We start from the raw sequence: 26,681 nt of genomic DNA, 5'->3' as shown, positions 1-26,681 counted from the left end.
TGGGGGGGAGGGGGGAAGACACATTTGCCACCTTTCCCCCCACCCCAGGGCAGCTCCTCAGATTCTGAACAATTTCACAAGGCAGAAATTCAACAGATGTCATTCCGTTCTCTTCCTGGGAAAACCGGACCTTTGCTGCTAGATAATCATTAGCAGCAAAGCAAATACAGCTACGTTCTCGGGGATTGCTGTAATTTCCCCATCTCCCCTGACAGACTAAAAATGGAGGTAACAATCAGATACATTAAAAGTGGGGGTCTCCCTAAAAAGGAAAAAAACAAACAAATCTACTGTGTCATCCCGCATATATTAGAGAGGCCTTACGTTCAGCTATATGTTTGATCCACACAGACGCCATTAGTTTGACATGGAAAATCAAAACTGGAGAAAGGCACAGAAGAGGCCTTGTTTTTATGTAGCCATGTCCCTTTCTCCTGATTTAGCTACGGCATTCCTAGCTCCAATATTCTTTAGTCTATGAGTGTACGTTTAATGCATTTAAATTTACTTGTAAGACTCTTCCTTCTTTTCCTTCCCTCCTAATCTGATGACTCCATGCCTCTTTGTTTCTTGATAGTTTCTTGACACACACCAATATTTTTATTGTTTGGTCTACGAGTGCACATTTTTATACATTTAAATTTACTTGGAAGACCGACCCTCCCTATCTTGTGATGACCCTCATGCCCCTTTGAGTTGCCTCTTGATGTTTCTTCACATCCCGGCCTTTTTATTCCTAGAAACCTTGCACCTACTCTGCTGCTAACTCCTTAAGTGCTCTTAAGTACAGACTTACAACCACAACCAGGAGCAGAATTTCCATTGCTAAACCGGGCAGTTCTTCAGTGAGTCAGGCCTGATTTTAGGACTTTTGCCACGGCTGTTAAACAAATCATATGAGCGTTAAGGGAATCCAGCCTCTCCCGTTGATTTAGGTCTCCGGCAGCCACCCAGGAAGGTCGCAAGTGCTGATCACGTGACCCTGGGACGCTGCAACTGTCATAAATCCAGGCCGGTCATCAAGCATCTGAATTTTGATCATGTGTCCGTGGGGACTCTGCGTTGGTTGTAAGAGCGAGGATCGGTCGCGAGTTCCTTTTTCCAGTGCTGTGTTTGCATTTGCTTGGGAAACGACTGGGATGGACTGGGGATATTAATTAGCAAGATTCAGAGAACTGGTTCCTTGCAGGGGGGGTGGGGACGGCAGATGTGAAACTCTTATGGATGCAGGTATTAGAAAGAAGTCAAGATTTAAGCAGAAAAATCAGGATCTCCTTGAAGTCAATCTAATTCCCGTCCGGTTTTCTGGGGCCAAAATAAAATCCCTTCCAATAAGATCCGTTCGAAAGCTCAGTGCAGAGATCTTTTTTTACGGGGGGGGGGGGTGTGATGTCTTTAAAAATGTAGTCCCGTTACTCCACTCCCCATCTCAGCCAGCCTCAGAGGGTTGTGAAAAAAGAGAGAGAGAAAAGACTGTGAATGTCACATTAAGCCCTTCAGATCATGCAAATACATTCAAGGCTGCAATATTCTGAATCTTTATTTAGAAGTAAGCCCTGCTGAATTCAGCTGAGACTTGGCTATCAAGGCCACAGGCCCTGGAGATCAAACAGGCGCTTAGTGCATCTTGCTCGTAAGGTCAAGAAATGACACAATTGGGGATTAAAAAGCCTGAGTGTTTGGGAGTTGAAGTCCATACATACTTTTTCAAGTTCCCAAGGTTGATAGACCCTGCTTTCAAAGATTTAGGTATGAATGCTCTTTCTTTTGGGGTCACTCACCCCAACAGTGCCAGCAGACCCGAGAAGCACCTTTGAATCGGAGTGAATCCTGGCTAACTGGGGTTACCTCTCTCTCTCTTAAGTCATCTCTGTTCCAGATCCGGGTTCAGATTCAGAGTCTCGGCACTCACCCGAAGTTTGCAAACTCCCACGTGGGTGCTGCAGCCTCCTCGTCTGTCTGAAGCCCTGTAGCCTAGGGAGAAAGGGGAAACCTCCTCCTCTTTTGGCAGCTCCCCCCTTTTATTTTTGTCCCATTTTTCCCAAAGTCCCCCTCCCTTCTCCTCTCTCTCTCTCTCTTCCCACCATTCTCTCCCTCCCTCTCTCCTTCCATCTCACCCTCTCTCCCTCTCTCTCTCTCTCCCACACTCTCTCCCTCTCATCCTCTCTCCCTCCCTCTCTCCCACACACACTCTCCCCCTCTGTCTCTCTCCCACTTCCCCTCCCTCTCATCCTCTCTCCCTCCCTCTCCCACACACTCTCTCCCTCTTCTTCTCCCTCTCACCCTCTCTCCCACTCTCTCCCTCTTCTTCTCCCTCTCTCCCTCCCTCTCTCCCACACACACTGTCCCCGTCTCTCTCCCTCTCTCTTCCCCTCCCTCCCTCCCTCTCCCCGGCGTCGCTGCGCGGTGTGTGTGTGTGTGCCTACCTGGGAGCGAGCGGCTGTTCTTTTTGAATGAACGACTTGGCCGCTCCCAGCCAATGGGCGCGCGCCGCTGCTTAATATTCAGCAGCGGCCGGGCCAATGGGCAGGCGAGGAGGTTGTTTTAAACGGCAGAGCCCCGCAGCCAATCAGGCCGCTCTCGTAGGCAGCCAACGCGAGGCTGAGCGGCGGCGGCGGCGGCGGCGGCGGCGAGGAGCGCTGAGTCTTAGCGCGTCGGGTGTGCGCTTCGCTTTCTTCCTTCCTTCCTTCCGCGGCTGCCGACGTTCACGCGAACAATACAGGTAGGCGCCCGGAGCCCCGCTCGGCAACTTTTTCCCGGGGGCGGCAGCTGCCCCAGCCCAGCCCAGCCTCTTATTTTTCCCAAACCCCCCCTCTTGCTTTTTTTTCCCTCTTTTTTTTTGGAAAAAAACCCCCTTTCAATATAATGTGTATATTTTTGCCCTACAAATACGGGGTCGGTTTTTTTTTTGCCCCCTCCCCTTTTTTGCAAATCCCGGCTTTTATTCCTCCGCCTCTTTTCCCATCAACTTTCTGACTCTTTTTTTTTCTCTCTCCCCCCCCCCGCGCCCTCCCTCCCTCCCTCCCTCTCTCTCTTTCCCCTAATTTTTCAAGGGGCGAAAAACCCGAGAGGTCCCGGGTCGGGCTGCCACGGGAGTTTTTTCTTCCCACCCACCCCCTTCTCCCCTGTTTCGTGGGGCGGGAGGGGGGGCTCGGGACGCGTGTGCGGGTTTCGGAGGCGTCTTTCGGGAGAGGGGGGGGGGCTAGGAATTCTTCCCTGGGGGGTTTTTGCCTTAATCTGCAGGGTGGGCGCGCGTGGGAACGCGTCTGGCTGCCCGAGAGAGCGCTCTCTTTCCCCCTCCGTCCACGCGGCCACGCGCGGAAACCTCGAGGAAAGAGCGTGGGTTTTCCGCGGCTCCTGCTAGCGGAAGGTGGCTGGTGCAGCGGCGGCTCAAGCCCGCATGGGCAGCAATCCGGCTCCGGGCTGGGCTGACCCTGCGCTTGTCCGCCTCGCCTCCGCGTGTCTCTCGCCGGCCCGGTGCCGGGGTGGGGAACAACGGCCAAGTTGCCCGGCGGTGCGCAATGCCCTGCCGTGTCTTTTGCGTTCCTAATGGGTGTCCCCTTGAGCATCCGACCGGGGAGAAGTCCTTGCGCGTCCCGGGGAGAGCGAAATAAATCTGCCCCCTTTCCCTCCCCCCTTCCCGCCTTTGTCGTTTTTTTTCTCCCCGCCGCCTGGGATCGGGCCCCGACCTTTCGTTTCCGCCTCCTTTTCATTTCCCCTCTGGGAAAAGGTCCCTTGGGCCGCCCTCCGTCCGCCTCGAGACCCCGAGCCGACCCTTCCTCGCGCCTGGGCTGCCGCCGTAGGCTTTGCTGTGTGTGCCTTAATATGGCTGGCGTTCGCCTAGCAGACCTAAAGGAAGAAAGACGGGCAGAGACGGGGAGGGAGAGCGACGCGGGGGCGAAATCCGCGCGGGGGGCCCCCCGAACCCCCAAACCTTTCGCCTCCGCTCCCCGGGCTTTATCTCTCTCCGCTCGTGCCCTTCGCGGGCCGCTGGGAGCCCGGCTTGGGCTTTTTTTTCCGCCCTTTCCCTCCCTTCGGCGCGGGGGGAATGAGGCTTGTAATGGCTGCGCGCTGCCTTTGTTAGACAGGCGATTGCGCTAAGCAGGGAGTGTGGGTGAGGGGGGGGAGGCCGCTTTCCCACCGCTTTCTCGGGACCCCCCCGGCTTTTCTCCGGCCCGCAACCGGGCTGGTTGGAAAGAGCATCGCTTTTTCTACCGAACGAGCCGGGTCCGAGCCGTCTGCCCGCCGGGGCTGGCCGAGCCGGGGGCTGAAACGGCGGAGACGAGCGCCGGTGGCTTTGTTAAGCCCTTTCCAGCAGCTCGCCGAGCCTTTCGAGAAGCCATTTTAGCGAACGGGGCCGTGATGGGCGAGGGGGAAGCGCTCTCCCTGCCTTCGCCAGCCGGGCTGCCTGCGCGAAGGGGCCAAGCAGCCCCGCCGGCGGACCCTCGCCCGCGCCCCCCGGGACCCCCCGGGCCCGGCTGGCCCCCCGGCGGCCCCCCGGGGCCCATTTCAGCGGCACTTTCTTTCATCAAGAAGCGATTCACAAAATGGAAGGTGAATTATCGGGACCGGGGAAACGGGGCTTTTTCGACCCCTTTTCCACGGCGCGCCCGCAAAATAAAACAAACCCCCCCCCCAAAAAAAAACCAGAGGCGCAGCCCGGGGCAGGTTCCCCGCTAGGGTGGGGGGCTTCAAGCGGGGGGGGCTATTGGGGGCCACGTGCCTCGGCAGTTGTTCCACCTTCCCCCCCCCCACAACAAGGGGGGGAAATATATATATATATATATATTTATTTATTTTCCCAATGACCTTGGGGAGAGGCAGGGCCGGAGCGGAACAAAATCCCGTTTCTTTTGCTTTGAAACTTTTGTGTGTGTGTGTGTGTGTTTGGGTGTTGTTGTGTTTTTTTTTAAAACAGATTGTGGTGGTGCAACAAACAAGAGGTATATATAGAACTGGGGCATGGGTGGTGTGTATTTTATTTTTAAAGGCAACTTTTGCAAAACGGGGGAGGGGAGGGGATTTTTCCTGGGGAGGCGTGCTGAGTTAGTACGTTGTGTTTTTTTTGGTGTGTTTTTTTTCCCAAAGGATTTTCAACTTTTTGCAACCCGAGATTGCAAAGGTTCCCCAGGCAGGAAAAGGGGAAGAGGGTTTAATCGTCTCCCCAGCTAAAGGAAAACTGCTTCTGCCCCCCCCCCCCTTTCAGGCAAAACAAACCAACAACTCTGCTCTTTTTTCTTGACCTGGCAAATCCTTTCCCTTTGCAGGAAACTTGTAAGGAGATAAAAATTTCCTCTTTCCAAACTTAGCAGGCAGCTGCTGGGCTGACCAGCCTCTTAATGGCCAACAACCTTTTAATGACCACAATCTCTTTGGATACAGCGGCACTGCAGTCCTCTGTTGTGTGCAATAATTAAGGGGGGGGATCTTTAAATGGGATTGAACTGTTTTCCAGATAAGGGAGAGATCGCCTGCAGCTACTATCTTGACATGGGAAGGCTGAAGTTCTCCAGAAGTTTATTATCGGAGTGGGTGGGCCAGCCCCAGCCTACAAGTCCACAAGTGGGCACCCACGTGTTTAATATCTTGAAATATTCTGGCTTATTCCTGGCTGGTTTGCACTTGTTTTTTTTTTTTTTCATGAGTTGTCAGTCGAGGGCGGGACGGGGAATCGAGGATGGTGCATGCCGTAACAGCAAAAGAGGCAAGTGATTAGACTTTTTAAAGGGATGGATGGACTGCAAAAGGGTTGAGCGTGTTAGGGATTTTCCTGAGGAAAGCATTTATTTTTTAATTTTACGTATCGTATTTAAAAAAATATGTCCCCGTTTCTTAACCAATTGAAGGACTGCAGGGTGTGCACAGGTAGTCCTGGACTTAACAACAGTTAGTTGTGACCTATGATCATTTTTTTTTTACATTTACAACCATTGCAACGTCCCCATGGTCACGTGATCAAAATTCAGAGGCTTGGCAGCTGACATGTATTTGTGACAGTTGCAGGGTCCGTGATTCCGTTTGTGACCCCCCTGACAAGCAAAGTCAATATGAAGGCAGGTTTACTTAACAGCCGGGTTACTAACTTGTCGACTGCAATGATCCGCTTAACGAACTGTGGCAAGAAAGGTCCTAAAACGAGGCAAAACGCACTTAGCAAAAGAAATTTGGCGCTCAAGTTGTCGTAAGCCAAGGACTGCCTTGTATATTGTCTTGGCTGCACAGGGCGATGTAAGATTGATTTTAAACGCTGAATTGTTGTTTGCTTTGAAGTGTTTCCTTTAAAAATGGCGAAAGGCGACCCCAAAAAGCCAAAAGGAAAGATGTCTGCTTATGCATTCTTCGTGCAAACCTGCCGTGAAGAACATAAGAAAAAAAATCCAGAAGTTCCTGTCAACTTTGCAGAGTTTTCCAAGAAATGTTCGGAGCGGTGGAAGGTATGGTCTCCGAGAATAAATTCTGGTTCTTCCCTCCCTGCTATTCCAAAAATCTTCAGATATAGCTGGCCAAGTAATTCAGCATCTATTAAACTTCTGGTGAAATAAATTTCAAATTTCACCCCCCCTGCAGCTGAGCCCTTTCCTTACTTATTTCAACTTTCTCCTATTTGTGGCCTTAACAAAACTGCTTCCTTGTAATCCTATTTTCGATGGAGCGAATTATGATACGGGTACCGTGTCTAGAGAAGGAGGTTTGTGGGTGTTTTCATGGTCATGCCCACTGTGGCAATATTTTTTGGGGGGGGTGTCTTCCACTTGGTATCAACATTTTAGATGTTCCCTTGATGAAAAGATGGCTCAGCCCAATTATTTTGAACAAGCCTTCTGAATTTCACCTACATCTCTGGTTTTCTTGTATTTCAACTGAATTCGTAGTTAGGGTTCTGATGTGACAACACTACCCTGTTGAAGGTGAGAAATTCAGCTTCCCAGGACACATAAAACTATAGTTGGTTTAGCTACACCAAGCTATAAAGCTATAATTGGTTTGACTGCACTAAGCTATGCTTTCTGAACAGCAGTCCCCAAGTTCAAACCAAATGGACTTTGTGGGGTGATGCACGAACTCTACTCAGTTGTATGTTGGCTTGTTTCTCTGGGAAAAAGAAAAGATTTCTTGCTCACTGGTTTGGAATACTCTGTAGCTCACGTAACCCATACTGAAGAGAAGGTTCTTCAGGTTATTTTATTTTTTTAGCGACTCCTAGAAAGTGAATTTTTATCTATCCTGCTTGAAGACTAACCCAACTGCTGGTGGTTAAAGATATCTTAGCCAGCTTTGAGACTGTGTAGTTAGCTGGAGAACTTCACATTTGATCTTCCCAAAGTTCTTTTTTTTTTTTTGAGCACGTGGAACACAGCTGCAGTAGCCATCTTCCATACATGCTTTAAAACGGCTGCATTTTTATCCCCTGAAAGTCCTAATCAGAAGAAGGTCCTCTTTGGCAGCTACAAAATCCCAGAAAATATTGTATGGTTGCTTTAAAGCAGGGGTCTTCAAACTTGGCCCTTTTATGACTTGTGGACTGGCTGAGGAATTCTGGGAGTTGAAGTCCACAAGTCATAAAAGGGCCAAGTTTGAAGACCCCTGCTTTAAAGCATGGTGAGTAGGCCACATCCCCGTACACTATATTGTCTTTGGGAGATTGGATCTGAATCACAACCCTTCACTCTGCCAAGGTGCTTGGTTGGTGTCTCTTCTGATGCTAGACGGAGACCTGAAAAACCCCATTAAAGGATTTTTCTCCCCACTTCTCAGTTTGGGTATCTTGTCCTCAACTGCGGTTCTACCTACTTTGAGGACTTCATTTAGAGTCGGTTGGTGTTTTGAGTATCTTTTTTTAGGACTCTTGTTTTGTCTTTCAGACCATGTCGAGCAAAGAGAAAGGAAAATTTGATGAGATGGCGAAAGCTGACAAAGTACGGTATGATCGAGAAATGAAAGATTATGGTCCGGCAAAGGGGGGGAAGAAGAAGAAGGACCCAAATGCCCCCAAAAGGCCGCCGTAAGTAACCGCCTCCTTCACTCCAACCTTCTCAGTTCTGAAATTTGGCATTTTTGGAAGCATGTCGTTGAATAAGGCGGGGGATGGATATAGCGTGGCGTTCCTGAACTGTAACAGCAGCTTTAAGAAGCTGCTTTTTAAAGCGGCTGCAGCTTTCAGCTGCTGTCTGCATGGGTGAAAGCTAGCCAGCTGGTAATTTAATGGTCGTAGTTGGGGAATTTTTTTAAATTCTTCCAATCCTCCTCAACTTTAAAAAGCCTTAATCCCAAACTTGAGGTTTTTGTAGGGAGTAACTGATACAACAGTCTGCAGCCTTCTTTGATGAATGTCCTCTTCTGATCAATCCAGATGTTTTTGAATGCTACGATACAGGAAGATAGAGAGGGCATTATATTCTAAATCACTGCAGTCGGATTAGCCTTATTAAGGGATAGCTCCTCAAGTCCTGCCTGTTTGTTTTATTTTATTTTTTTAAAAAAAACAGATTTAAAATGGAGAATTCTCAGATTTCTAAAATATTATAAGTATCTTACCTGGGTTAATATCCGTCAAATGACGATTTATCCTGCCCGCTTTTATTGGGATGTTGACAGCTGCTTGGACTGAGCTTAGCTAAAGCATATGGACTGCAACCTTGCTTGAGCATAACCCAGATGTGTTTGGGGAGTTTTTGGTGGGGCTGTGAAGATCAGACCTGGATCTTTGGCCAAGTCCCAGCTGGTCCTCTTTAGCTCCTTCCGACATCTGTGTCAAAAACCAGAATAAAGGCGTGCAAGCTCGAGACTCGTGCATTACAATTCTTACACAGTTGTGGGCCTCATTAGGTCCTTGGTCCGGCTACCTCACCCTAGTTTGCTTCAGAGCTTCTGACCCTCTCCCGTTTTCAGCTCTCCTGTATCTTCTCCCTTCCCCAAGGTCTGGCTTTTTCCTCTTCTGCTCGGAATTCCGTCCCAAAATCAAGTCCACCAATCCAGGCATTTCGATCGGAGATGTAGCCAAGAAGTTGGGCGAAATGTGGAACAACCTCAGTGACAGCGAAAAGCAGCCGTACAACAACAAAGCTGCTAAGCTGAAGGAGAAGTATGAGAAGGTAAGGTTGGGCAGCTGTCACAGTCTGAAGGGATTCTGGGTTGCTTTGGTCCAGGGCACGGGTAGGCAACCTTGGCTCTTTGATGACTTGTGGACTTCAACTCCCAGAATTCCTGAGCCAGCCATGCTGAAGGGAAAGGGAGAGGCTTCCAAGCTGAGCCATGCTGGCTCAGGAATTCTGGGAGTTGAAGTCCACAGGTCATTAAAGAGCCAGGGTTGCCTACCCCTGGTTCAGGGAGAAAGTGATGGCCAGGCTGGGGCAAGCAAATACATGATGCCATTCTTGATTTGGGGAGCAAATCTTAAGAATGCGTGTGCACAATGCTGGTTTAATCACTATGTTTTGGAGTCCTTGGTGCTCTCTGACCTTGGTGGTTTTCTTGCAGGCGTTTCATTACCAAACTAGGTAACATCGTCAGTGCTAGAAGGGAGAGTGGTTTGCTGCCTGCCTATATACCAGTGGCTTGCCCTGTCAGTATTGGTGGACCAACAATCAAGTAAACAACATCCTAATCGACTAACCATCAATATTATTTCCACCAAAAACTTGACAGGGCAAGCCACTGGTTTATAAAAATGAGGGCAACCCCACTCTACTAGCCCTGGTGATGTTACCTACTTAGGTAACTACATGTCTGCAAGAAAACCAAGCTCTGACAGCACAGAGGAGCCCACAGTTCAATCCTGAGCTACAAACGTTCTCCTCTCTTAGAATCACAATATTATATTGCATATGGCAGGTGCTCGTGTTCAATATCCAGAAGTGAAGCAGAAATGGGGCTTCGAGTCCGATATGAATGTGCTTGTTGCATATCGTGATGATTAATGGAGCACCCAAACCAGATCCAAAGCCTGTTTCAGGTTTATATCCAAATAGAGCACCCTTGTAACAGAGCGATACGGTAGACTGCCATTTAGTGCTCGTCGTATTCTGCTTTTCCTCCAGGAGTCCAACCAAGCAGGTAAAAGAGGATTGGGCTCTTGATGTTCTTCAAGCTTGGTTTTTCCTGCAGACCATTTCATTACCTGCTTAGGTAACCTCATCAGTTGCAATGAGGGAGTGGTCTTGGTTGAGGTGTGGCTTCTTCCTTGATTAGGAGATTGTTTCTCCCTTGATCCGTTTATCTGGTGCAACTTCAGAGTAGCCTGGAGCAAATCCTCTCGGCTGCCAACACCCAGACAAGCAGGAAACAGCAGCAGAAACCACACCCCAGCCAAGATGGGCAGGCCAAGTTGAATGCTACTCCTCCCCTGCGCTGGTGATGTAACTTAGACTGGTAGTAGAGCACCTGCTAATCCGTAGGAAAGCATCCAAGCTGAAGGAACGCCAAGTGTTTGACCTTGAGCTATAGATATTTTCTACTGGATTCTATTTTGCTATTGGGAATAGGATGCTAGACTTGGGAATTTTCAAAACATCCTGAAAGAAAACAAGGCCATCCTGTTTATGGCTAAGAAAACAAAAGGTTGAGCACACCATGAAATCACCAGGTGTCTAGTTTAACCTCTACAGATAGTCCTCGACTTGGGAGCCCAGGTAGGACTGGAACTTTGGTTGCTAAGTGAGGAGATTGTTAAAAGAATCACCCTGTGACTGATTTTATGACCATTATCGCCCTGGTTGTTAAGCGAATCCAGCTTCCCCCGTTGACTTTGCTGGTCGGAAGCCAGCAAAACGAGCAAAGCCACAAATTAACAATTGTGTGAATCCGTGCCAGTCACCAAATGCCTGGCCTTTGATCCCGTGCCCAGGAGATAACGGCGGTCATAAGCGCGAGTCGGTTTCCAAGTGCCCCAAATTGCAATCGTGTGATTGTGGTGGTACGACACTCATAGCTTTGAAGATGGGTTGTAAGTCATTTCTTTTGAGGATGTAGCTTCCAACCGTCATTACACGAATGGTCATAAGTCAAGGACTACATATACCCCCTTAATTTTTAGCCAACTGTCCCACAGATGCATGGGTAGCCTTGAGGGTATTTTTTTTCCCCTTTCTAAGTCAAAAGTAGGTAATGTGAGACGTTTGTGACCTTTAACTGACTTTTAACTCCCTAAATTTAGTGATATGTGAAGTCCGTTTTTGACTGTTTTTGCTTCCTCCCAAGTTCTGCTAAAAAGAATTAAGCCATTAAATGTGCTTAAAAGATGAACCTTGGGTTGTAGAAACAACCACATAGTATCTGTGGGACTGCTTAATGCTAGTTATGTTGACAAAGCCAAGAGGAGTCCCTACAGTTCTTGTGAAGTAAAACTTTCTAAGTATCTTCGTTCCTCTTCTGTGTTTTATTTTGGGTTAGCTGAGGAGCCTCTGATTAGCGAGTGGCTGGTGAGCATCAGTTTTTGGCATCGGGTGAAAATTCAGGCAGGTTTTTTTTTTTGTATTGGTTTGTAATATAAAATGCAAAAGAAAATAGTAGGAAAATAGGAGAGGGGGAAGGGAAAAGGGGAGAAAGAAAGAAAAGATGCTGACTTACAGCTCCTTTTGGTGCAATAGAATAAGAGATTAGTATCCAACCTCAACTTTTTACTTGTACGTAGTAACATAAACTGGCCATTTCTATAACAACAAACCAATCTCATCGGTAAAACCCAAAATCAAAAGTTTCATTTTTTCCCCCACCTACCTCAAGCATAAAATCCAAGTAGAAATAAAAGTAATTGTGTTGAGTTTTTTTTTTTTCTTTAATCAAAGCAGTCAATTTAGCCATCTCTGCTAACTCGATCAGCTTTTTTTTTTTTTAATCCCATTTATATCCCGCCCTTGTCCGAAGACTCAGGGCGGCTTACAATCTAAGAAGCACAAACCAATGTGCTTAGCAATAGCCTTCATTCTATGTATATGCCTGCTTGTTAGGGCTTTCACACACACACCCCAAGCGGCATTATTACAAAGTCAGCTTAATTGCCCCCAACAATCTGGGTCCTCATTTTACCTACCTGGGAAGGATGGAAGGCTGAGTCAACCTTGAGCCTGGTGGGACTCGAACCTGCACTAATGGCAGGCAGCTGGTGTTACTTAAGGAGGCATTAGCCCACTGCTCCACCAAGGCAGTGGAGCTTTGGGTCCTTCCATTTCCAAATTCAGGCAGTTGTAAAACAAAAACAAAATGAATAAAACAAGCCCCACCGCCTTGGCTCGGCCAATAAACCCAGGTTTAATTTTTGGCTCTTTCCCTAACCAATTGCAAATGCCGTGTTGGTGCTGCGGAAGGGAACCAAACTTTCTCTCTTTGATATTACAGGATGTTGCAGATTACAAATCTAAAGGCAAGTTCGATGGCGCTAAGAGCACAGCCGCTAAGACTGCTGCAGCTGCCCGGAAAAAAGTAGAGGAGGAGGAAGACGACGAGGAGGAGGAAGATGAAGACGAGGAGGAGGAGGAAGATGATGAATGAGAAACTGTATAATCCTTGTTTCCATGTGAATACCATAGAGTAGGGGAAACACCATTTGGAAAAGAAAAAAAAAACTGGCGCCTCTTGCTTGAGATGGTGCCCCTTATTTGCCCTTTATTAAGATTTACCACCCAAATTTGGTTTTTTGATCACAATACTGTAGCCTTTTTGGAAGTCCATAAATAAAAGCGCTCTTGGGGGAAAAAAGAAAACGCAGAAACAATATGAAATAATAACCATTGTAACCTGGTTTACATTCAGTAGCTAGGGACCCTCTTCCGGGGTCCTGACTGTGTAACAAAGTTGTACATATTTCCAAACATTTTTAAAAACAAAAAAGGAAGAGGGGGAAAGAAAAAAAAAAGCAAATGGAAACAAAGACGCTCTCGTGTTCTCCTAACTCTGTGCACTTTTTTCCTGTCGGTGTAACAAAGCATTTAAAAATGTTTCAAGCATCTTATTTTTTAATTTGTAAGGTGGTGTTTAACTATATGGTTATTGGCTAGAAAAATCCTGGGTTATAAACTGTACATATCTATAGTTTGTAAAAACTAGACAAATTCTTGTAGTTCATGCTTTGATGGCCCCTGAGAAGGGGGGGGGAAATGGCTTTAAGCGAGGGGGGGAAAGGTTCTTTGTGGGTTTTCTCTCCCCCCCTCGGAAAAGGCCGTATCTCAAAGCGTGGACCACGAAAGTAGATCTAATTTACACTACAGTGAGCGTACATTTAGCTTAAAAGTTGTCTTTCTGTATATAGTGAAATAGCATTCTGCAGCCATCCTTAGTTGTGAAAGAAGGGAGGGGGGGGATTCAGCCGGCATGAGATAAAACAAGAAATTGTATGGATTCCTTTTTTTTTTCTTTTCCTTTTTTCTTTTCCTTTTAGTTTAAAGCCGGGGTAGTTTTTCAACCAAGCCTGTAAGTCTCCTTCCGTGGTCAGCTTTAAAAGTGAGGAGGGCGCAGAAGAGTTCAAAAACGCCTCTGTACTTAAAAAAAGAAACGAAAGAGAAAAGAAAAGAAAAATAATTGCAACAAACATTACGTTGGTTTTTTTTGTATGTTTAGAATGCTGAAATGTTTTTGAAGCAAAAATAAACAGTATTACGTTTTTAAAACTTCTCGACCATATTCTAGAGTTCCTGCTTTTAAACGAGGTTATGTCTTGAGCCGCGGATTAAAAGATGGCGGCGGATGGCGCCGCTTCCCGCCTCACGAGAACGACGATTAGGATGGGCAGCTGATCTGAGGAAAGACGGCCACGTGAGCGGGTTTGCTGATCAAAGACACTATGCAAATTTGAATCTTATTACTTGAAACAAAAACAAAAATCAAACGCTAAGGGAATACATTACGGTGGTGCGAAGCTGCCGTTTGCAAAGGTAGGTGACGAAAGGAGAGCAGAGATTTCTTTATAGATGTGTGTGGGGTGCGTTCATGGCCCAAATGCTATGCTTTGTAAATATTAAAATGTGCCTTTTTTTGTCTTGTGTTTCAACTGTCATGGCGTTTTTTTCTTTCTCTTTCCCCATTGAGCTCCTTCCAGTAGTCGGCTGGTCATCAGACAAGGTGAAGGAGTGTTTACTGGCGTGTCGGCCTGGGTCTGCAACTCAGTGGCCTTGTGGTGGGGAGGGGGAGTCTGGTGTTTTGAGAAAGGAAGACCCTTCTGCTTTGTTAACGGTTGCCTTAATTTCACTAACAAGTCGGAATGCCTTCCATTGTGACCTTCAAGTTTCCAGAATCAAATAACGTGGTGATCTGGAACCCAGATTTTAGAGGCATCTCGTTTGGGTGGATAACAATGGATGTGGCTGTCAGATTCTTTGGGTTTGATGTACTACAGGAGGTAGTACATCTCAAAACCATAGTTTACTGAGCCAGTTTGATCTAATGGTTAAAGCATCAGGCTAGAAAACCAGGCGATCATGAGTTCTAGTCCTGCTTTGGGTGGGTGATTTTGGACCAATCACCAGGAGACAGTTTTACTCCCCTTGTAGGCATGAAAGCCAACTCGGTGGTTCTGGGCCAATCGGCAGGAGACAGTCAATTCTAGTCCCGCCTTAGCCTTGGAAACTGGCTGGCTGGCTGGCTTTGGTCCAATCACTCATTCTTGGCCCAGCCCAACTCACAGGGTTGTTGTGGGAACAAATAGGAAGAGTTTTTATAAAGCTGGCATGCAGATAATTTATGGCTCTGCACATTTAACAAAGCCAGATACAGCACGACTCACAACCAGCCCCTTGCGTGGCTACGGAAATCCTGGTTCCAGCATTGCTTGTAACTCGGGACTGACTACCTGCGGTGTCTTGTGAGGTTCCAAAACCATCAAATGAAATGGCGGTTGACTGGCAGAAGAATCCACAAGGCCTTGAAAATAGTCCTTCCTAGGACCTTCCAGGGAAGGTTGTAACGGGTTTTTCTTACCACTTTTTTTTCATGGTAGAAAAACTTCCTACTTGGAATGTTAGAATTTATTTAAAAGGTGAATTTTTTAAAAAAAAAACCAACCGGTGACAAATAAGGAAGGACTAACAGTTCCTACTTTGTGTCTGTCAAAAAAAAGTAAAGACTTTATGCTCACTTCTGGTCTTGTCTTTGTTGAAAGAGGTGAAGTCTTTTTTCCCCCCTTAAAAAAACATCTGTAAAATGTCACCACTGGAGCCATTTAAGCAGCTCCAGAGCTGTCATCAAAGCCAGAAAGGAAACGGGTTCGAGTTGTAAGGATCTGAGCAGGATTTGAGGGGCGCACAGCAGCAGCAGCCCCAGAGCAGAAATTTATTTATTATTTATTTATTAAATTTTTAATATTGCACTGAATGGGAAGATTTAGTGTGACAAAAAAGCTCAAGGCAGACTGCAACGGTGGAAACGTATCATTAGTCCTTGAAATGGCATCAGTAGTACATTTTGGCCTACTGATTTGGCTTTGTCATATAAACTTTAGTATTCTGCACGGAAACATTAAAAATACAGAAACATATATAGAAACGTGAATTGGCAAACAGGCAGTCCTTGACTTGCAACAATTCATCTAGTGACCGAAGTTACAACTGCACTGAAAAAAGTGACTTATGACTGTTTCACACTTGACGTCGCTTGCAGCATCCCTGTGGTCACGTGATCAAAATTTGGATGCTTGACTCGTATTTAGGACGGTCGCAATGTCCCGAGGGGGGCTCACGTGATCACCTTTGGCGTCCTTCTGCCAAGCAAAGTCAACGGGGAAAGCCGGATTCACTTAACAACTGTGTGACTAGCTTAACAACCACAGCGATTCACTTTGCAAGCGTGGGAAGAAAAGTCGTAAAACGGCAGAACTCACTTAACAAATGTCGCGCGTAGCAACAGAAACTTTGGACTCAAATTCTGGCCATACATCAAGGACTCCCTGTATGAAACTAAGCATGTAAACTAAAAAAAATATACACGTAGTTCTCGACTTTAAGCGCGCACACACAAAACTCTGCGAGTTGAGGTCCAAGCATCTTGAAATTTCCTGAGACACGGAAACTAATGCCGCTCGTCCCTCTGGGTCCGTCATCCCTCTTGATTCAAAAGCCAAAACACCTTTGCAGCTGAAGTTAAACCTCCCATTGATTCAGCTTCCACATCCTTAACTGTTGCCCTCAGCAATTTGTCTTTTGCAAAAATCCGCTTCCTGTTTGTATTTTGCCTGGGTTGAGCCCTCCATTCCCTCTTGCTTAGCAATACACGTACAAAGATTGTTCCCTTTTCAGGAAAGATGTATCTTGACCCAGACTAAAGGAATTGATTTTTTTATTTTTTATCTTATTTTTTTTGCAGGAGAAAGACAGGTGGATTTAGAAAAGTACCATCCTTAAACCTGTTGCTGATGAGAAGCTCTTCATTAGAATACTTCTGTGGATTGAATAGAATCTGCTTTGGCCCTGCCTCTTCACGATCTCGGGTTTTAAGAGATCGACATGGATCTCAAAATATATCCCCAGCTCCCTTTCTTTAAAAGAAACCCTCGGGATTGAATCTGGAACTTCCAGGTTAGGGATCCTTCCCCCCCCCCCCCCGATGAATAAAAGCAACTGGGAGCCAGAAGGGTGTAGAAGAGAACGCCTGTGGTGTGTCTGAATGCTTTCAGTGGCTTTCCTTGCAGACCTGGTTGTCCCAGAAGAGATGGCATGGAGTAACTCTGTGTGAACCATCGTTCTGGCTTTGGCTTTTTCCAAATAGTTAACTGACCATGTGGGCTATTGAGCAGGGGAACTGCCTGCCTCCTGGAATCGACCTACAACGCTCCATCGTTGGAGGTTTTGAAGCCAAGGTTGAACAGACATTGATCCCAGATGGTCTGGGAAGTCCTATCCTGGCCAGTGAGTTGAGTAGAATGAAGCCAATGATTCTAGGATAGGCAAGTCTTTGAAAATCATGCATTTTAACGTTTGTGTGTTTCCCTTATTTATGACTGCTAGCATTTGGTGGGAAAGTGAGGAACCTGGGGTTGGGCTTGCTAGTTTTCTACATTGCTTATTTTCAGTGGGAAGACTTGCCTCCTGCCTCAACCAGAGATAAGAAAGCAATCCTTCACATGGCTTCATGCCTGTCAAGAGGAGAAGAATGTCTCTTTCCCAGGATCTGCAGGGTCACTCTTGTGTGGGATAAAAGGGAGAAAATTAATTTGCAGGAAAACCTCCTTGTCTAACAAACCCAGATCCTTTCCTTCCTTGCTAAAAGGTCCAGGAAGAAGGGACTTCGACAAAACCAAGCCGATGCCACCAGAGGCAAGAAAGAGGGGGTAAAAAAAAATAAAATACTGCATACGGTATGTGTAATGCCTCTATGAATTAGGTCTTTAATAATTTACACCACCCGTTTAATCCATGGCATACAAATTATCCCTCTCACGTGCCACGCTGACAAACATAAAAATGGAGTAATCTGAGCAGACGGTAAGAGCAGCAAAAAAAAAAAAAAAAAGATAAAAGGCCACAAACGGGCTCAGCATAAGTTATTACAGCCAGAGGGGGAGTTGTCTGTCTGCCTCCCGGTGCAACTGAAGGCAATTTGGTCTCTGCATTTTGCACACGGGTCCCCAAAATCCACTGCAGCACAAGGACAGTGGTGCCCCGTTTTGTCTTTTTGGCTCCCAGACTTTGGAATTTTTTAACTTCTCTTTCTAGGAAAATAACGACCCTTGGGGCATCCTAAGGTTTGCCAAAAAAAATTAAAAAATAAATCAACAACGCCTAACTGCAAGTCTTCTCCGTTTGCTGAAATGGATCTTCCCCTCGACACACACACACACACACACACATGCACGCCCCATGATTTAGATGAAATTAGGAATGTGGGGTTGTTTTGCCATCTTCAGGCAGCAGCTGCAAATTGCAGGTGGCCTTGTCCGGCGGGGGGGGGGGGGACGGGGGGAAGCAAGATGGTTGAGGGGGACCCTGATTTGCGAAACGGAACAGCAGGAGAGTCTGTGTGGCGTCTTCCTTACCCTGATTACAGGTGGTCCTCATTTAACGGTGGTTTGCTCAATTTGAACTTACGCTCGGTCAGTTAGAACTTGCCATGAGCCTGAATGAGAGGGTGCAGTGATGACCTGTCCTGAGGGCCATCACAGCGTCTTGTGGTCACACAATCGTGTTTTTGTAACCTTCCCTGCTGGTTTTCCATAAGCAAAGTCAGTGGGGAAGCCGGCGGGAAGTCTCCGGTCACAGTCACCTGAGCTCTTGGCTTAATGTTCCCCACAGTCTTCATTTCAGAGCAACAGGGACTGCCATTGCTAAGCCATGCAGTCACGTGGTTTTTCGACTTACGACAGCATCGCTTAATGCTAGAGTTCTGGTCTGATTAGCATTGTTAAAGAAGGACCACCTTCAAATCCACCATACCATTGAGTTACATGGTCAGAACAGCCTAAAGTAAAGGCAGCCATTCTACCATGACTGAGCGGGTGACTCCTCTATCCATTCAACTCTATGGAAAAAGTCATCTCCGCCTGACATTGGTGTGGGACTTAGTTGCCATTAACCCAAATAAATACAAACTATTGCAAACATGGTAGCAGTGGGTTCACTATTGCTCGGATATCAGCTGCTGCTTTATAGAATACGAAAGAGGAGAAGTTACTACCGTAATTTACTAATTCTAGAAACTTCTGCAATAGTTCTCCACTAATAAAGAGTTTTGGAAACAGTAGTACTGTACACAGAGTAACACACGTGTTTGTGTAAATATAGTTCTGTATGGGTGTAGCTCTACATAGGTAGATATGTGTATGTGCTCAGAACTCCCATTTGTGACCTTTTTTCTGGTAGATCAGAGTAGCCCATCTGAGAATATGTTTTTCACTTACAATCGAAACATTTTCCAGGATTTGTTCTGTACTAAAGGGCTAAATGAGTTTCTGCTGAAGATTTTTGTCGTTGTTGATGGTGTTCAATATTTTCCAGAAGTCTTGTTTCTCTAGCAGGAGGCACAACACAGGCACACATGCGGCAATCTTGATCACCATCCTTAATGAGGTTGAGATGTCTGTGCATGGAGAGTTATCATCTTCCCCATGGCTGGATGTGTCTGCCTCAAAGATCAGCAGAACATCCATTGTTTGGGCAATAAAACAAGAGGCCTGCTTTTGCAGACTCTTCCATTTCAGATAAGACAGGAAACAATTGTGTCTTGATCTGTCCTCCACCCACTCCCAATTCCAAGGCAAATAATCCTACTAACCCCCCCCCCCTTTTTTTTACTTTTTTTTCTGGGGGAGCTGGTATAGTGCAAAATTGATTTTTCTGTCTTGTTTGGGTAACAGATGGCAGATGGCTACAGCCTGCACCAGAATCAATACACAGAAGCTTCTGGCTGTCATTCCCCCCCACCCAATATGCTGGAAGAAAGCATTTAAAAGAAGCTTCTAAATTCTCGCTTGATCCAAAGATCTTACTCAACTGGCTGATTAGATCCCCGATCCTGTTGCCCTGCGCCAATCCAATCTTCTTTGCAAAAAAATGGCCCAAAGCTGCTTTTTGCAAGCTAGGATTCTGCAATTCTTGTGGGATGTACACTTCGTGTACATGTGCACTATACACAGGGGGACTCTTTTAGGTGGTTGTGGCTGAAGACCACAACCCAAGAAGGACAAAGGGTCTGGGAGCCAACATCAGCCTAAGAACGGGAGGCAGTTTAATTTACTTGGTGTTCAGCAAGGATAAAACAAATTCCATGCAATTAACACCATTTCCCTCTGGATACAATTCTGTACGCGAGAATTTACTGTATACCTTCTCATGCTGAAAATCTTACCAGAGAAATTTGATGGCAATTTCTGGAGAGGTTTTGGAATCAAGGTTTAGATCTTTGGAAGATAAGACTCTCTTTTCTATATTATTGCCAGTAACTGACAAGGGTCCCTCTTGCTATATTTTGTAAGCTTGCAGTTAATATTTATTATTTCTTTGCATTGGCTGCTCAACTACAGTGGATTCTGGGAGGGGTAAACAACTAGAACAGCTATAAACATTAAATCAGTTACAGCTAGTCCTTGACTTACGAAAGTTCATTTAGGGACTGTTTGAAGTAGTGAAAAAAGTGGCTTATGACCGTTTTTCACACTGAGCGGCATCCATGGTCATATGATCAAAATTCAGAAACTTGACAACTGACTCACATTTATGACCATGTCCCGGAGTCATGTGATTCCCCTGTTCATGGGGGGAACCTTCTGACAGGCAAAGTTAATGGGGAAGCCAGATGGACTTAACCAGCACGTTACTAACTTAACAACTGCAGTGATTCGCTTAGAAAGGTTATAAAACGGGACAAAACTCATTTAACAACTGTCTTGCTTAGCAACAGAAATTTTGGGGTCCATTGTCTTCGTAAGTCGAGGACTGCCTGTACATAGTGGTGGGTCGTTCCAGAGACCAACCAAGCTGCGCCCTTTCTGCACAAAATGTAGATGGCCTATTGATGAACTGGAATACCTGTCCTGCAAAGCAGAGCCTGGTAAGTTAGAAATTGTCTCTCCTGTCTGCAAAATGTATAGACTCCTTTGTTATCCTTCTTTCCCGCTCTCCCTGTTTCCATTTATCTCTCGGACCAAAAGCTGCTCTGGAATGCTTTTTATCCAATCTGTTGCTGGAGAAGAAAATCTCTGCTAAAGTACATCCATTAGGCTCTCACAGAGCAATTGGTTTGGGGCTGTAAAGCCTGTTTTCCTGTAATTGATGGGGTAAGGATAGGGGGGAGGAGCAGCTGTAAATCCTGACAAGGGGGACCTTCCCCATTAATAGCCACCTGCCCTTATCGGTGAAAGACCCCCGTTTTGTTTTGTTTTTTTTAAAAAAACCTACTCCAAAGTTTTGCAGCGTGTTAGTTTCTTGATTGATTTGACTTGATTTCTATCTCGGCAAACGAGCCTGCAAATTAAAAACATACGATTAAAATTAAAACGGCGATCAAACCGGTCAGTCCTAGAGGAGATCAACCCTGACTGCTCTTTAGAAGGCCAGATCCTGAAGCTAAAACTCAAATACTTTGGCCACCTAATGAGAAGGAAGGACTCACTGGAGAAGAGCCTAATGCTGGGAAAGATTGAGGGCAAGAGAAGAAGGGGACGACAGAGAATGAGGTGGCTGGATGGAGTCACTGAAGCAGGAGGCGTGAGCTTAAATGGACTCCAGAAGATGGTAGAGGACAGGAAGGCCTGGAGGAACGTTGTCCATGGGGTCGCGATGGGTCAGACACGACTTCGCAACTAACAACAACAAAATTAAAACAATAAAAATGGCAGAAAGCATTAGAATGGTATAAAAAACCCCACATTATTTGCAGGGAGTTTCTGATGATGGAGGACAGCAGTGGCCCCTCTTGGTATCTAAGGGGGCTTGTGTGCTCCTTCATTAGAGGCCAAATGTTGGACCAAGCAGAGCTTTGGATCCATGAAAATCTACCAGATTTATTCCTGTGGATGAGAATGATCATTCTTCCTCTAGGCACGGAGATCCCATCTGACGTGGGAAAGCCGTTCAAACTTCATGTCACCCCTGGTCCATCTAGTGTAGAGAAAAGGACCCAAAGTGACAAGACAGCAGCATTCCAATATTTGAGGGGCTGTCCCAAAGGAGAGAGGGGTCGACCTATTCTATAAGGCAGGACAAGAAGCAACGGATGGAAACTAATCAAGGAGAGAAGCAACCTAGAACTAAGGAGACATTTCCTGCCAATTGGAATGACTTGCCTCCAGAACTTGTGGATGCTCCATCCATGGAGGTTTATAATAATAATAATAATAATAATAATAATAATAATAATAATAATAATAATAATAATAATAATAATAATAATAATAATAATAATAATAATATAATAATAATTTTATTTGTATACCACCCTTCTCCCGAAGGACTCAGGGCGGTGAACAGGGCAAACATATAAAAATACAAGAATACAAATATTAAAAAAAGATTAAACAAGGTGCCCAGAAATAACAACAATAAGTTAAAATGCACTAAAACAATATTAAAATCCAAACCCATCACCCATCAGGCCAGGCCGGCTTGTTTGAACAAGTAGGTCTTCAGATCGCGTCGGAAGGAACGAAGGTCGGGCGCCATCTGGAGCTCAACCGGCAAACGGTTCCACAAATCCAGCATGCCCACAGAGAAGGACCTCCCCCTGGGGGCCACCAGACGACATTCTCTGACCGGTGGCACCCTGAGGAGGCCCTCTCTGTGGGAGCGCACTGGATGGAGGGAGGTTGATAAGTTGATAAGACGTTGGGCAGCCATTTGTCTGAAACTGTATAGGGTTTCCTGCTTGAACAGGGGGTTGGGCTAGAAGACCTCCAAGGTCTCTTCCAGCTCCGTTATTCTGTTGAACCTTTGGTGCAAGAAGGGAGGAGAGGAGACGATGAAGGAAGAGAACAATCTGGATAGGCCTCGTCTAAGCTTAGCCATAGCACAATCCCTTTCTTGTTCCCTGGTCTCTGCTTTCTTGACATTCCCCACAGATGCGTCATGAAAAAGCCAAAGGAACAGGAAGTGAGCACTTGGGGGGAGGGGGAGGAAGAAACCCCCCCTTTCTTTCTCTAAAAGAAGACAAATGGCCTCACTGTCCTTTCCCAGTGAGGAGGAGGAAGAGGCGGTGAGGTCCATGTGACCGGCCAGTAGCTTTCGCTAGCCGAAGCTTCGTGTTAAGGTTTGCATTCGCAGTGGCCCAAATTTGGCCCCCATTGTTTGAAGTCTGACTCGGACACTTTTTCTCCCCTGCCCCACCCCGCCCGTTGCCTTTTCAACTGACCCGTGCATGGGGGAGGTTGGTGTGCCCCAGTGTGCCAGCTGTGGCAGGCGGCACTGGAAAGGGAATTTTCAGCTGGTCGAAACCCGATTCTGGTTCCTGTATGGTTAGATGGCTGCAGGGAGGGGGACAAGGGTGATACCCCCCCTCCTTTCTCAATCATAGCCCAGTTGGCTTTGGGGGTCTTCACCCTGGGTGACCTTATCTAAGTTTGGACACATTTTGGGAAGACCCAACTCTATGAAAAGGGCACATAATGATGGGAAAGGTAGATGGAAGAGCCGAAGAGGACAACCAGCAACCAGCTGGATGAATTTGGTTATGGTGGCAATGAATGCACCATTAGGCTCCTCACGGACCAGGTTAGGGAGTGATCACCATGGAGAGAATCTGTGTGATTGCTAGGAGTTAAAAATGGCTAATAGTACATCATCCCATCCACCCCTCCCTCTCTTCCTCCCTCCCTCCCTCCCTCCACCCACCCACCCACCCCTCCCTCCCATCCATCCATCCATCCATCCAATCACTTCTAATACTTGCTACTCCTTCTCACCCCCTAGTAATTTCCTCCAGAATATCTTCGCCTTGCAAGGTAGAAGGCTCTTCACCACTCACTTTTTTTTTTAATGCCATTAACCCCGATGCCAACCTCAAATTTTCCTGGGTTTCACTTGCTTCAGTCCACCTGGTGGCACCATGAAACAGCTTTCTCCATCCCTGGCTAAGGGCTCTGAAGATCTCTGCTCGCTAGATGTGACACACACGAATTTGAAACGTCGTCTGCCACCCCCCCCTTCGTTAATATTTTCCCGGCCACCTTTCTCCTCACCGCATTCACACATATCTCCCTCTTCCCAGAACGGTCTTTTGGCCGAAGCCTCAGAAGCAGTGAAGGAAATCCCTTGCGGTTCCCCCCCCCCCCCAATGCACTTTGCAGATTACCTTAAGCAGCGCCTGTTTTAGCGGAGAGATTAGAAGTGCCACGTCTTTGGGCGATGCCATCCGCGCTTTGAAGAAGGAAAATAATCGCAACTGGTATTTTGAGGTGACAATTTATGAATGCAAATGAGCATCTGGGAATGGAGGGAGAGATAGAAAGCCGGGTAAGTGCTAAACCTTTGCTCGCTGGCTGCAATTGAAGAAAGAAAGAAAGAAAGAAAAAAAAATCTGTGCTGCAAAGAGATGCTTTTTAATTGAACAAGCGGCATGAATTAAAGCAAAATCACTCCGGCGGGTGTCTCAGAAGGGTAGACTACGCAAGTTGATGGGAGACGCAAAGGTGAAACGCGGTAGAAAACCAGGCTGGGATGATGGGGGAATGGAGTCTGACTTGCCCGCGCAATTCGGACCCAAATAGGGTTTTGTTTTGCTAAAGCGGCTGGAATTAGGCGTTTCAAGTCTACCTGATTTAAAAAATTTAAATGATTGGGACTGGGAGGGGGATTCCTCCGGAGGGAGGGGGAGGGGGAGAGCCGCTGGCAGCCGCGCGCCTTTGGAGACGCGTTTTTACGCGCGGCTGATCCGCGCGCCCTTCGGCTCCTGGCAATCCGACGCGCGTGAAATCCGAGCTGTCTGGAGTCCGGCTCCTTTTGGAAGGGTCGCCCGGCCGGGAAGCCTGAACGAAAGGGAAGCTCCGCTCGCCCAGCGCTGCATCCTTGCCGAGCGCTCCCCTTCCCCGCCGCCCTGCGCCCTTGGAGGGAGGCTGAGCTGCAAGGCGAGCGGCTGGCTGCCCGGTGCGCCACTTCTTGGCTTCCCCTCCCGAGCTTCGCCGGCGTGGGCGACATCCCGAGCGGACGCGATGGTGACCCTCTCGGTGCCGGTGAGTGGGGTCCGGCGGCGGGGCTGACTTCCCTGGGAGGGAAGGCAAAGTCGCGGCGCTCTCTTGCCCGGAGGCAATACCCGCGAGCTGGAGCCAAGACACGTGTTACTTGGCCTCTTGTGGTCTGAACAGTCTTTTTCCTCCTGCAAAGTGCGGGGAAGGGGAAAAAAATTGCGAAAAAGAAGGAGGTCCCTTACCAGATTTAGAGTTTATACCCTCTTAGAGCTAAATACAAGGTATATATCTAAAAAAAACAATCATAAACAATCATATACTAACAACTATAAACTCTAAAATCCATCACTCTCTAGCTTATATAAAATAAACCAATCCTTAATAATATTAAATATATATAGAAAACTAAGATAAAAAAAAACTAGCGTCATTCATGTTAAAAAAGAAAAAAAAGAAAAAAAAACAGAAAACCTTCCTCCACTGTCTACATTCTTCCACAATTGTCTATTTTCTAAACAAATTCTCATTTACACACCACAAACACCTATCCCTATTATCCTAATCACTCTCTAACCAAAATAGTCTATAATAGATAATTCTTACACAAATTAACCCACATTAACCCATAAAACTTTCTTCCGTTTCCTCTGTAGTAAATTTAATCCATTAGTTCCACTGCTTAACTGTAAGTATGTAGTAAATTTAGTCCATTGTCCACTGCTTAGCTGTAAGTATGTTTATGTTTATGTTTTATTTAATTTATATACCGCCCTTCTCCCTGGGGACTCAGGGCGGTTCACAGGGCATATAAATAAAAATACAATACTATACAAAAGTTAAAACAAAGATTAAATCAGTGCCCAATTAAAAACAATAATACAATCTAAAAAGACAATTTAAAACCCAACTCCCCCATCAGGCCAGACCGGCCAATTCAAACAAATGGGTCTTCAGACCACGACGGAAAGTTCGGAGGTCCGATGCCGTCCGGAGCTCCACCGGCAGTTGGTTCCACAAAGCCGGGGCACCCACAGAGAAGGCTCTCCCCCTGGGGGCCGCCAGTCGGCATTCCCTGACCGGAGGCACCCTGAGGAGGCCCTCTCTGTGGGAACGCACAGGGCGGAGGGGAGTTGAAGCCGGCAGCAGGTGGTCCCCGAGGTACCCCGGACCCATGCCATGTAGGGACTTAAAGATCATAACTAAGACCTTGAACCTCACCCGGAAGACAACTGGTAACCAATGCAGCTCGCGGAGCAAAGGTGTAACATGGGAGTACCGGGAAACTCCCAAGACAACTCTCGCGGCCGCATTCTGTACCAGTTGGAGCCTCCGAGTGGTCTTCAAGGGAAGCCCCATGTAGAGAGCATTACAGTAGTCAAGGCGAGAGGTCACGAGCGCATGAGTGACCGTGCACAGGGCATCCCGGTCCAGATAGGGCCGCAACTGGCGCACCAGGCGAACCTGGGCAAAAGCCCCCCTAGTCACGGCCACTACATGATCTTCTAGGGTAAGCCGTGAATCTAGGAGGACTCCCAAGTTGCGAGCCCTATCCACGGGGGGTAAGAGCTCACCCCCCATAGAAAGAGATGGAACATTTTGAATGTCCCGGGATGCCGGAATGCACAGCCACTCAGTCTTGTCAGGGTTGAGCTGAAGTCTGTTCCTCCCCATCCAGACCCGAAGTACATTATAGAAGTTCCATAGATTTCTGCAAGTCTTATTTTTTAATCTTCTTTGAACGTTTTAAAGCAGCACGCGTCACTCTCTGTTCTCTAGGGTCATCCAAAAGATTTATGGCTTGATCTCCTCCTACACCCTTCTCATCTGTTTGTCCATCTTCATCCTCTTGATATTCTCCTTCTCCAGATCCCTCTGCATCTTCCGAAAGTATTGATGGGATTACTTTTAAAACATTGTTGTAAAAATCACGCGCTTGCTTCACAGTAACCAAACAATACCTTTTGCCTTCATACGTCAAGCTCAAGCCAAGTGGGATCTCCCATCTGAACCCTACATCTCGCTGCTTAAGCTCCTGCACAAGAAATATAAAGTCCTTCCTTCTCTTTAAAATCTTTGGAGGAATTTCTTTTAAAACCAGAACTTCTTGATCAGCAATCACAACTCTAGCATCATAGGCAGCTTGTACAAC

The 26,681-nt window shown here is 46.7% G+C and overlaps 1 protein-coding gene across 1 annotated transcript; it reads left to right on the top strand.

Moving 5' to 3' along the window:
• The first annotated feature begins 2,582 nt into the window (after nucleotides 1–2,582).
• Nucleotides 2,583–13,975, top strand: HMGB3 (high mobility group box 3). Its single transcript, XM_083372029.1, has 5 exons — nucleotides 2,583–2,722; nucleotides 6,271–6,434; nucleotides 7,863–8,002; nucleotides 8,918–9,092; nucleotides 12,334–13,975. The coding sequence occupies exons 2-5, from the start codon at nucleotides 6,285–6,287 to the stop codon at nucleotides 12,484–12,486; spliced, it is 618 nt and encodes a 205-aa protein (XP_083228155.1). The 5' UTR covers nucleotides 2,583–2,722; nucleotides 6,271–6,284; the 3' UTR covers nucleotides 12,487–13,975.
• Nucleotides 13,976–26,681: the final 12,706 nt, after the last annotated feature.

This window comes from Vipera ursinii (genome assembly GCF_947247035.1).
Source record: "Vipera ursinii genome assembly, chromosome: 12".
Taxonomy (NCBI): Eukaryota; Metazoa; Chordata; class Lepidosauria; order Squamata; family Viperidae; genus Vipera; species Vipera ursinii.
Note: the sequence above shows the minus strand (reverse complement) of the source record. Positions and strands in the feature narration are given on the sequence as shown.